At 35.3% G+C, this 13,295-nt stretch overlaps 1 protein-coding gene across 1 annotated transcript; it reads left to right on the top strand.

Moving 5' to 3' along the window:
• Positions 1-9,791: 9,791 nt before the first annotated feature.
• On the top strand, positions 9,792-10,238 carry LOC141704101 (secreted RxLR effector protein 161-like). Its single transcript, XM_074507418.1, has one exon. The coding sequence runs from the start codon at positions 9,792-9,794 to the stop codon at positions 10,236-10,238; it is 447 nt and encodes a 148-aa protein (XP_074363519.1).
• Positions 10,239-13,295: the final 3,057 nt, after the last annotated feature.

Here is a 13,295-nt window from a genome sequence, read left to right as displayed (position 1 = left end):
TTCTTTAGAAGGACAAGTCCTCTACCTCAGCTTTAAAGCTTGAGGCTCTTATATTGACAAGATTAGTGTTAGCTTCAAATTCTCCTACCGTGTTTTACACTTACATTGAGGTAAATTTAAACATTTCCTAATTGTGTTTATGATTGCTTAAGAATTAAGATTGAATTTAAGTTCAAATTGCGGACTATCTTATTTTATATTAAGTAACTTTTACAGGAAAGCCCTTACACAACATCTTATATTAAGTGTTAGAATATTAATATAAGTTCCTAAAAGTAACCCCCTTCTCCCGAAAAGCTATCAAACTATTTGCGATAATTTTCTCACGAGTCATGTTATAAGTCATAAATAACCTATAGTTGGATTAAAATCAATTATTTAGTAACACCAATTCCTTTAATTTCCTGCCATTAGTTTTGATACAAGGAAAGGTTAGGACTAGAAATTTCTGAAACTTGGCATCTTTATCAATTATCTGGGGGAACATGTCTGTTTGAGAAGGGTGGGCTGTGGTTACATAAAAGTCATTTATGCTGCATTTTTTTCCATTTCTATCATTTAGTGCAAGAATTACATTTATAGAATGAAGGTTAGGTCATAAATTCCTGCAATATTATGCATGTAATCAGGGTCGGCCCTAAAGATTTGGACCCCCAGGTCAACTTATAAAATGATGCACTTTTTTAAGTAAATTAATATTTTTGTTGTAATTATAAAGCTGGTTGTCCACACTAAATAAAATGATGTGTTAATGTCACAGTCACATAGAACATGCATGCATAATCTTCTTCTAAAGCTAAGCTAATCTAATGTCAAGATCATATCTCTTCATCAATTATACATAAAAGAAACACGTTACTTCATTCAAAACATATTGATATGTGTGAAAATGTCAAATTCCCTATATTTTGGATCAATGGGATAGTACAAATTTCTCTTTTCTTTATTTATGTTTTTTCAATGAAGTTGTTGATGTGGTTTGTATCTTGTTCAATATAGGATGATTAAGCATTGAGAGATGCAACCATTAAAACACTTGATACACTAGTTAAGGGTTACGGTGCTACTCCTCAAGTACTGAAGATGACACCAGGAAGGCCTCAGAAAAAGAGATCAAATAAAAATGATATGGTGGAAGAAAATGTGGCAGTCAAAGAGCAGAGGTGTGTTAGGAATTCTTCCAACTCGGCAAATGGTCCAGGAGAGCTGCGACGTTCAGCCAGGGTTAGAACTCCAAATCCCAAGTACCAGTCCTAGAGCAATGTATATTTAGTTTATATATGAAATAATTATTACCAGCCTGTAACCCCTCCTATGCACCAGCTACCTAATCAAGGGTTAAATGGTTATTTTTTATATATTTAATTTTTTTTATTTCAATTTATTTATCTTTCAACTATAATGGCCTTTTGTGTTCTTTGTGATGGAAACTTAATTGTTTTATTCTATCTTAAGAGATTAAAAAATTTAATAACAAAATTTTTTATTTTCTTAAAAGCTTTAGTTTTTTCGTGGTCAAAACTTCATTTAATAATTTTTATATTTGTTATAAACTTATAGAAGACATATATATTCTCAAGATGAGTTTACTCAATTTGAATTTCTTTTTCATTTTCCCTTTAATTGGTATAGTTGTACAATTTATATATCCCTAAGTGTACTCCTTTTTTTCTTATGAACAACAACTATGTAGATATGTCCCGGACAAAGTAAATATAAGAAATATAGTGAAGAGGTTGATAATAGTAACTTAATTCAATTATTATATATTAATAATAACATGCGAAATATATGGAGGGTTTCTGCTAAGATTTACATTAATAGAGTTTTATCAATGATGGGAGTGTGCAAGTGTTGGTAGTTATGTAGGATATGTAATAATTGAATTATTATATATTAATTAATAACCTGCGAAATATATGGAGCGTTTGTGCTAAGACTTGCATTAGTAGAGTTTTGCCTATGATGGGAGTGATGGGAGTGTGCAAGTGTTGAGAGTTATGTAGGATATGTAATTTTACTTTTAATTATACGGAATTAACGTGTTTCTAATTAATTATATATATATTTTTATTTTTTTGGAAAGTGTAATAATTATTTTTGGAACGTGTTAACAAACCAACCAAATTATCTTATGTCTTACTTATAATAGTATAGTATATTAGTAGTGGATGTTTATATTTAAGAACATGAACTAACAACCTAAATTGTTATTCCTAGTGATAATTTTTTCTTCATTAACTTATCACTTTTTTTGTGAAGTTGTTGATGGGGTTTCTGTCTTCTCGATTATAGGATAATCAAGCACTAATAAGAGAGGCAACAATTAAAACACTTAATACACTAGTTTAGGGGTTATGGTGTTAAAAATGGTTGGGCTTGTTGGAAGGGTAATTGACTAAAATACTTTGTTTATATTTATATCACTGAAAAAATAGAGCTAAATATTTGTATGGGGATAATTAATTTATCATGCAGGCTCCATACCACTATTTTTATGGGATAATTTATTAACAAACATGTTCCAACTTTGTATTGTCACTTCTAATTCTTTTAGACAGCTGAAATTGTACAGCTGCACTGATTCTTTCTCATTGATTTTTTCCAAGTAGTTCATGCATGCACCTTCAACCCCATAGTTGTATTACTATTAATGTGATTCTTAGTGTTTTCATTGATGTTAATCCAAGCGATTAATTATATTAATAATGAATCCGGAAGAGTTTCAAATTCTAATAGTCGTCCCCCTCAAACTCGACTTCACATTCTGAGCTTATTTTTTATTTTGTAAAACATCTCCGGATTCAATGACTTTATAAATATATCCACTAAATTATCTTCCGTCCTACAATGTACCAACTCCAAAATTTTATCGTTCACTTGCTCTTGAATAAAATGATATTTATTATTGATGTGCTTACTTCGACTTTGTGACACGTAAATTTTAATCGATCTTTCTTTGCAATATTTAACTTGTTCAATATGTAGGCATATGCACATACCCTGACATGCACATTCTGCTACTGTCATGTATTTGCCTTACATGTTGAGAGGGCAACTGTCGGATTCTTTTTTGATGACCAAGAAAATACTGCGGATCCGATATGGAAAGCATACCCCGAAGTGCTTTCCCGTCATCCAAGTCATCACTATAATCACTGTCTGAGTAGTCAACTAATTTGAATCTTGAGAATGAGTCTAAAACAGACCATTATCAAGCGTACATTTAATATATCTCAAAATTATTTTGGCTTCCAAGAAGTGATCTTATTTCGGTTTCTTCATAAATTTCAAACAATATTTTCTCAATATAGCAATATTAAAGCCATATAAGCTTCCAAACCCCAACCCTCCCTTACTTTCACTCCATCTCATAGCATCCCAACAAGGGAGTTTATTCATCTCCCTCTATTCGACCTTGAATTTCACCAATTCTTGTTAAATACTACCTCCATTTCTTGATATAACGTTTTAGGCAAGAGGAAACAAGGCATGCAATAAAATGGATTGAGCTACATTTTAATCGAAACTGATTTACCTGCACAAGATATAGGTTTCGATCGCCATCTTTAAATTCATTTACAAATCCTTTCCTTCAAAAAACCAAAACTCTCTTTTTTGATCCTCCAATGAATTATGGTGGTCCAAGATAATTATTGTCAATTATAACAGTTAACACCCCAAAAGTTTCAGACAATTGTTGCTGCTTAACCCTGCATACATTCGCACGGTAAAACACTCCAGATTCTTGAAAATTAATAAATTGTCTTGATCATTCTTCGTACTTTTTTGTAGAGTCTTAACTGCTAGTACTCGTTCTGCATTTCCCTTATAGGAAAGAAACTGTCATATGCAAATAGCAGATTACCACAGCTAGGGTGTAGTTGGGCTAATGTAGCATCCAGTCATACACTCGTTACTCGAAGTTTGGTCAATCACATTTGAGAGGCCTTCTACACAGAGAAGAAATAAGTACGGGCGACAATGGATCCCCTTGACGTAAGCCTCATTTAATTTGATTGGTCCAATAGATGAGCCTGTGAAACAAAAGTCTATAGGATCCTGTAGTCACACATAGCATCACCCAATTCATCCATATCGAACAAAAACCAATTGAATAATACGCTACGGTAGATCTTATAGAATTAGGTAGATGAGTTGTTGCAGAAGAGGTTTATTCGTGGAGTATGACTCCGTGTGTGGTACTTGCATTACTAAAGTTGAGAGAAGACGGTAGTTGAAAAATATGTGTTGAATGTAGAGTATAAATAAGATATTCATGAGATATAGTTGCGCTATCCACGTCTGTATAACATGTCAAACATTATATATTATTACAAAGATAAGTTTATGAAGTGTATATCATCGATTCGCGTTAAACAATGAGTCGAAAATAAAGGCCTTCAGTATGAAAGATGAACTTTATGAGTGCATCTTGATTGCTTTCAAATTATGGAATGCTCCAGGACTTTAATGTAAATAAGAAATCATATATTACGTCCTTTCATTACAAAATTCATCTTTAAAAGGTCATACTTTATTTAGAAAGTTTATTTTGTTCTAAACCACAAGTCTAATATGCTAAATAAGGTGGCTGGTTTGTTGAGTCCTAGATCTCATTTATTGGTTATCATCAACACGAAAGTAGCGAGGTTTTAATTTTATAAAAGAATAGTATGTCGTTGATGATGAATTTTCTCAACGTGTGGTAAAGTGATTCAGTAGAGAATAACATGTCACTGACGTTATCTAGAGTTAATCAATTATGCATTCCTAAAAATTCATCATGCCAAAAATTAATTAGGAATTTTCATTATGATGGACTAAGTCATCATCTTAGGCGTGATTAGACGATAAATGTTAAGTAAGTTAGAAATGTTCTTGGCCTCAACTCAAACATGATGTAGAAAGTTCTACAGCAACTCCTCTACCTAATTCTGTAAAATATCAGTTTTTTTGTGATCATCCTAAAAAAATTAGGTAATATTTTATAGGTAAAAATTTAGAAACACAAGTATGTAAGTATAAGTTGAAGTAAAAAAAACCAAAGATTCAGAATGTTAAATATAAAAAGTATGAGGATATGAAGATTGTTCAAAGAAGGGACCATGTGATGATTTTTTAAACAAATGAGAGGTTTGTTCTAGAGATATTCAACATATTAAAGCCAGCTAAATATAATAAAATAAATAAATTATAAAGTTTATTTGGTTAATCATTTTATAGATACGAGTATTTGAAAACTTTCAAGGTAGATGACCTACTACATGAGTTTTCATGATGACGTTCCTTTATATCCAAATTTTAAATCGAGGTTCCAATTTTTCAAAGGTAAGAGGAACTGATCGAAAATAAGAGGTATGAGATTTTGAAGAAAAACTTGACAGAAGAAGGCATGAAAGGAAGCAAGGAATTAACAATATTATTATACTTAGGGGCTTCCTAATCATGCCAAAACAGTGTAATGAGATTTTGGTGCATGAATCTGCTCAAAACTGCATGATCATGTTATTTATACTTAATATTTTAGTTTTTCATTAAAATTATTTTTATTATAGTTGAGGATTTTATCCTTAGGTAAACATATTATGATGGTACAATAATATTATTAAAAAACAATTCCTAAGAGTTTTTCGAATTCGTGCTTGCGTATTAGTGTTTGTCCTTGTTAATGCAACTCTCCAGTTATACCTCAATTCACCATATTTAAGTATTTCCTAGTATTATTCTTTTTTCAGTATTTTTTAATGTTTCTATAATTGTTTGTACATATTTTAAATTGTAGAACCCCAATTACATCAATTATTTATATTTTATTTGTTATATATGATTAAAATAACCAAAATAAAAAAATAATTTGTAATTTTTAATTTAATTTGCTTAGAAGACCGGTTCCCTTAATCCCTTTTATAATATCTCAAACTGTGTAAAATCTAAAAGCAAAGCGCTTTGGAAATATGATTGTTCTGCTTTACCCTTACTAATTTTGATTTTTCTGTGAGGTTTTTAGGGTCTCTCACTGGCGAAGCGAATATCAGCATACGTGGATGTAGCTCTTATGGCAGTTCAATTATATGAAAGAGTGATTAACAAAAGGGAGCAACATCATGAAATTGCATGTTTATGTTGGGCCTTATTAATCTAAACGTGGTTTAGTTTTATTATGTCTCAATTATGTAGTTAATAACCCAATGTTTATATGTAAACGTTGGCGGATTTGAGCAGAGTCCAACTAGTTGGTTAGTCATTAGCATTGTAGTGGACAAAAACTAGGATCTGAGTGCCTAGTTTGTAGAAGCGTGTTTTGAGTTTTCTGCTGTTTTAGTACTTGTATTCCTGTTGAGCAAAGACACAATTTATAGACTTTCCATACTTGTTGTCATTGTTATACAATTCCTTTACTTTTAGTTTATATCTAACATCTGGTATCAGAGCTATCACTTTTCTTGGGCGATGGAGAAGACAGAGTCGAGCAGGAGCAAAGAGGGAAACCATGGTCTGAGATACCCGATGATTACAAAAATGAACTACACGTTTTGGGCATTAAAATTAAAGGTGATCTTCCTAGCATATGGTGTAGTGGGAAGCTATCGAGCCTAAATATGCTAAAGCTATGATGGAAGATAAGGTGGAAAAACGAGCATTAGCTATTATCTACCAGGGGATTCCAGATGATCTATGTTGGCTCTTGCAGAGAAAAAGTCGTCCAAGGAAGCCTAGGAAGCGATAAAAATCATCAGCTAAGGCAAAGACAAAGTTAAGACTGTAAAGTCACAAACGCACAAAGTAAAGTTCGAGGCACTAAAATGAAGGACTCAGAGCATATCGATGACTTTTGTGTGAGACTCTATAGTCTGGTTACTAATATCAGATCCTTTGGGAGAGGAGATTAAAGGGGAATATATGTAAAGAAGCTTTTTAAGGACTGTACCAACCAGGTTTTTACAAATTGCATCGGCTATTGAACAGTTTGGAAATCTAGAAACCATGTCGGTGGAAGAGGTCACAGGCTCACTGAAAGCTCATGAGAAGTGAGTGCAGGGAATGCAAGGGAAAACAGAGACTAACGAAGGACAACATCTGCTGTTAAACTGAGGAGAGTGGCAAAGAAAGAAAATAAAGATGGTAAGCTTCTTTTGATAAGAGAAGAGTGGGAAAAGCACGTCTCCAGGTGGTAGTGATTATCGTGCAAGGGATAGTTGCATTGTTCGTGACATGAGCCAGTTAAAATGTTTCGATGAAGTGTCGAAAGCCAAGGAAAACCAGACCACAAAAGGGTGAGATGAATCTAACACAAGTGACTGATGATGAGCCTTCTTTACTCATGGTTGTGTGTGAAAAAATTACAGATGAGGTGATTATGTTAACCGAGAACGAGGACTCGGGGACAGGCAAGGAAATAGAAGAAAATACATGGTACCTCGAGAATGGGGCTAGCAACCATATGACGGGGCACCGAGAAAAATTTGAAAAAACTTGATAGAACAATTGAGGGTGAAGCGAAATTCAGAGATGGGTCGTTGGTGAAGATTGAAGGGAAAGGCTCCATCAAAACTAAATGCAAAATGGAGAAACAAGGAATTTACACGGAGTGTACTACATACCAGCCTTACGGAACAACATAATCAGTTTGGGTCAGTTTTCCGAAGAAGGGAATAAAGTTGTGCTAAATGGGGAACACTTATGGGTGTTGTGGTAGGATTTTGATGCAGGTGAAACGATTGGAAAATCATTTATATAAAATTCAAATCGAGGAAGGAAATAATCAATGTTTGCTAAGACGAGGAGAAGAGGCTACGTGGTTTTTGGCATAAATGCCTTGCCCATGTTAATTCAAGGCGATGTCCATGATGTCAAGAAATCAGATGGCACATGGTCTTCCTTCACTTGTTCAGCCAAAGGAAAATTACATCGGGTGTCTTATGTCGAAACAAACACGTAAGCCTTTTCCCTCCCAAACTAATTTTATTACAAAACACGCTTTGGAATTAGTTCACATCGATCTTTGAGGACCAATAACACCGTCCACCCCAACTGGTAATCAGTATTTTATGTTTATTGTTGATGATTACACCCGTATGATGTGGGTATATATGTTGAAATCAAAATCTAAAGCTCTAACAAATTTTAGAAAATTCAAGTTACTGGTTGAGAATGGCACAAAACAGAGCATACAAGTTTTGAGATTTGACCGAGGGGTGAATTTTGCTCCAAGGAGTTCGAGAATTTTTGCAATGAGCAAGGAATTTTAAGAAACTTTACAACGCCCTACATACCATAACAAAATCGTGTTATAGAGCGCTGTAATCGTACCGTAGTAGCCATGGCCAGGAGTATTTTGAAGGAACGACAAGTGTTTATGAAATTTTGGGGTAAAACTGTCAGGCATGCCGTATATGTGTTGAATAAGTTACCAAAAAGATCTCTGTCCTCTGTTACGCCACACGAAGCCTGGTTTCAAAGAAAACCAAGTCTCGAGTTATTGAGAGTTTTTGGTTGCACAACTTGGATGAAATTCCTACAGTAAACACCACCAAGTTGGATGACAGGAGTAAATTGGTAGTGCACTTTGATCGAGAACCAGGTACCAAAGCCTATAGCTTGTTTGATCCTCTTACTCGAAGTATTCATATCAGCAGGGATGTCATGTTCAATGAAGACAAGACACAGTCATGGGAGAGTATAAGCAATACTGCCACATCTGGTGCAGATCAGGTGATATTTCATTTCCCTGAGACTGATTCATATGATCAGGTGCCTGATCCTATGACAACATCAACACCTGAAGTTGTCGTTGGATCACCACAAACTTCAGTACAACAAACTACTAAGAATCCTCAAACAGAGTCTACAGGTTCTGATGTATCTCGAGACAGGTACGATGATAGTGTGACACCACGACAGTTCAGATGTCTTAGTGATATTTATGCACACACGAATGTAGTTGAAATGATTGAGGAAGAACTACTATTGATGGGGGTTGACGAACCAATATGTTCCGAGCAGGTAGTCAAAGATCCACTATGGAAGGATGCAATGGACAAAGAAATCGATGCCATCGAGAGGAACCATACGTGGGAACTCACCTCATTACCAAAGGGGCACAAGATCATTGATTTCAAGTGGGTCATTAAATTGAAAACTGATCAACATGGTGAAGTGACAAAGCACAAAGAACGACTTGTCGCAAAGGGCTATCTGCAACATTATGTGATCGATTATGAAGAGGTTTGGCACCTGTGACAAGATTGGAGACAGTACATTTATTGTTATCCTTGGCAGCTAAAAATAATTGGGAAGTACATCATTTGGACGTCAATTCTTCTTTTTTGAATGGTGTCTAGTAAGAAGAGGTTTATGTCTCTCAACCGAAAGGGTATGCCAAGAAAGGACATGAACACACTGTTTATCATTAGTTAAAAGCCTTATACGGTCTTCGTCAAGTACCACGTGCTTGTTATGCTCATCTAAATAAATATTTGTTGAATCTTGGTTTTGAAAAGTGTCCTTTTGAATATGCGGTTTATATGAAATGCATGGGTACAGAGTCATTACTCATTGGGGTTTATGTGGACGATCTAATTGTCACTGGTACGAATAAGTCAGATATTATCAAATTCAAAGGGGAGATAAGTATAGAATTTGACATGTCTGACTTGGGTAAGTTGTCTTATTACTTAGGTTTGGAGGTAGTTTAGTGCTATGGTTTCATCAAGATTTGCCAGTCTTCTTACGCAAAGAAAGTGCTCAAACGAGCAGATATGGCTGAATGAAATTCAGTAAAGTATCCTATGGAGTATAAGTTACACCTACATGCTGATGCAAAGGGAGTAACAGTCAACCCAACACAGTTCCAGAGCATTGTGGGAGGGCTTCAATATCTTGTGCACACACGACCGGACATTGCATACGTAGTGGGGATAGTAAGTCGATACATGGAAAGACCAACCGAGTTATATATGAATGCTTTGAAAAGGATTTGTCGATATGTGAAGGGGACGATACACTATGGTTTGATGTACACAGGAGGACGTGTGAATTATATTTTGTCAGGATTTTCAAACAGTGATTTGGCAGGAAGTGGGGACGATAGGAAAATCACCGGAGGGATGGTATTCTATCTCGATGAAAATCTTATAACCTGGGTATCTCAAAAACAGCGTTGTGTTGCTCTTTCATTTTGTGATGCCGAATTTATGGCGGCAAAAACTGCTAAATGTCAAGAAATCTGGTTATAGAGGGTACTCGGGTCTATTCTGAATGTCAAAACCGGTCCAGTCGTTATTGATAACAGGTCTGCTGTAGATCTTGCTAAAAATCCTAAATTTTATGGGAGGAGCAAGCATATTGACTTGCGTTATCATTTCATTCGGGACTGCGTAGAGAAGGGTTCGATAGTGATTAAATTTATGAGCACTAAGGAGCAACGGGCATATATTTTGACAAAGGCACTAGTAGTTACCAAGTTTGAACAGATGAGAGGTCTGCTAAGTGTCAAGAAGCTTGAAGACATTTAGATTGAGGGGGAGTATGTTGGGCCTTACTAATCTAAATGTGGTTTAGTTTTATTATGTCTGAATTATCTAGTTAATAAACCAATGTTTATATGTAAATGTTGGCTGGATTTGAATGAGTCCAACTAGTTGTTAGTCATTAGCATTGTAGTGGAGAAAAACTAGGATCTGAGTGCCTAGTTTGTGGGAGTGTGTGTTGAGTATTCTGTTATTTTAGTACTTTATATTCTTATTTTGCAAAGAGAATAATTTCAAAGAATTTCCATACTTGTTGTCATTCTTATACGATTCATTTACATTCAGTTTATATCTAACAGTTTAGCACTCAAGACTATTTTTTATGAATTACGTGAATTACAAGTGATGGATACAGATAAAGTAATATTAACTCACAACAATGACTAAACTTGCTTTATGTTATTTCGGAATAGATAGAATTGAAGAGATAATGAAACAAACTACATGCAGTTGTTTTTAAACATGAAAGACTATCCTATAAACCAGGAACTACATACCCGGCTTATCTCCACTACTTCCCTAAATAAACTCAACCTCTAAGACTTATTCTAGCTGCATATAACCACGTATATACACAGCTGATGTAGTCCAACATTACATGCATGAATAATAAAACAGATAGTCATATTTAGATTAAATATTTATTCCAAAAAACTCCCCTTTAATCTAAAAATGATTAAGATCCTTGACTCCCAGAATCTTACGTATTCTTCCAAACTTATCCATCGACATGGGCTTGGTGAGGATGTCTGCTCAATGCACCTCAGTACTCATATGTTTAATCACTATAAAACCCTTCTCTACGCATTCTCGGATTAAATGATAACGAACATCTATGTGTTTGCTGCATCCATGAAATGCTAGGATCTTAGAAGATCGATAGAAGATTTATTATTAATATAAAGCACTACTGGCCCAGCTCTAACATTCATAATCTGACTTAACAGGCTATGCAACCATATTCATTGGCATGATGCAGCTGTAGCTGCCATGAACTTAGCTTCGCAGGATGATAATGCTACAGATCGTTGTTTTTGAGATACCCATGTGATTACCGATTCATCGAGATAAAAAGCCATACCACCTGTAGATTTCTTATCCACAACATCACATGCAATGATACTGTATAAAAAACCAGACAATATGTAATCACCATGACCTCTAGTATACACTAACCCGTAGTTCAGCGTCCCCTTTACATACCTCATTGTTCTTTTCACTGTATTTTGATGCAACACTGTTGGACTCTCCATGAACCTACTTACCAATCCTAATACATATACAATATAAGGACGCGTATACATGTACTAAATACCTCAAACCACCCAGCATGTTTTTATCGTCTGTGGTGTCAATCACGTTTCCCTTTTCATCCTTGTATAACTCGATCTTTGGTTCCATTGGAAACTTAGATGGATTACAATCTGATAGGCCATCTTTTCTAGTACCTTCCTTGCATAGGTAACCTGCTTAAGCTCGATATGCCCCTCTCCTTATTTTACCTCGATGCCAAGGTAATAACTCAGCTTACCCAGGTTTCACATTTCAAACTCTTTGCTCATCTGTGACTTAAAACCAGCAATATTGTTAACATCCGTACCTGTGATGATTAAGTCGTCCACGTATATGACTATAATTAGGGTCTCTTTTCCCTCCTTTTTTATGTACACAGCATGATCTAGGGGACACTTAATAAATCCCAGCTTATCAAGACTTCTATTCAGCTGAACATACGAAGCTCGGGGAACTTATCTAAGTCCGTATAATACTTTGAATAACCTGAAAACCTTTCACTCTTGCCCTATCTTTTCGTAGCCTTCAGGATGCTGTACGTACACCTCTTCATAGAGTTTTCCATTCAGGAAAGACGATTTTACATCCAAATGATGGACTTCCCATAAGTTTTGAGATTCCAATGCTAGTAGAAGTCGCACTATTTACATCCTTATTACCGGGGCAAAAACCTCTTCGAAATCAATGCCATACTTTTACACATATCCTTTCACGTATAACCTCACCTTGTGCTTTAGTATCTTCTCGTCAGTGTCCCTCTTGACTTTGTATACCCATTTAAGAGCAATTGCCTTATGACCTGGAGGTAAGTCTGTCAATTCCTAGGTCCTATTCTTCTCTATGGAGCTAATTTCGCAGTCCATGGCATGTCTCCAACAATTCTCCTTCACTGCCTCTTTTTCATATACTGGCTCATCAACCCCAGTAAATAACAACTCATCAGCCACGTTTTCATCTAACTGCACCTCCTCAGTTTTATCATATATATCATGAAGAGATCGAAAGTGATGAGGTGACACATTACCATCATATATGTTGTCAACATTATCAACTGTGTGTCCTTGACTTGCAATACTGTCACCATGAACAAGAGATGTCTGTGATGACGCCGTCTAAGGTGATTGTGTAGATGAATGTGACACAGTCTGAGGTGACTGTGTGGATGATAGATAATTATCTCCAGTGCCTGCACTTTCACTTTGGAAACCACTGTCATCACTGTTGTTATTGTCTTTATTACTATCTTCAGTACTGGATAGTACCGCGTCATGAGTTGCATCACTGAAAACCCCTGCCACAATAAAAGAAGCAGGTGATAGATAGGTTTCATTTTTTTTGTTTTCATTATTCTAGTTCAATCCCTTTGCTTCGTCAAAGACAACATCACGGCTGACGTGCACACAGCCTGTGTCTGGATTGAACATACGGTAGGCCTTTGTTCCTACTTCCTACCGAGATGAATAACACGTA

This window comes from Apium graveolens, unplaced genomic scaffold, assembly GCF_009905375.1.
Source record: "Apium graveolens cultivar Ventura unplaced genomic scaffold, ASM990537v1 ctg7409, whole genome shotgun sequence".
NCBI classification, from domain to species: domain Eukaryota; kingdom Viridiplantae; phylum Streptophyta; class Magnoliopsida; order Apiales; family Apiaceae; genus Apium; species Apium graveolens.
This window is presented reverse-complemented; position numbering and strand designations above follow the sequence as displayed.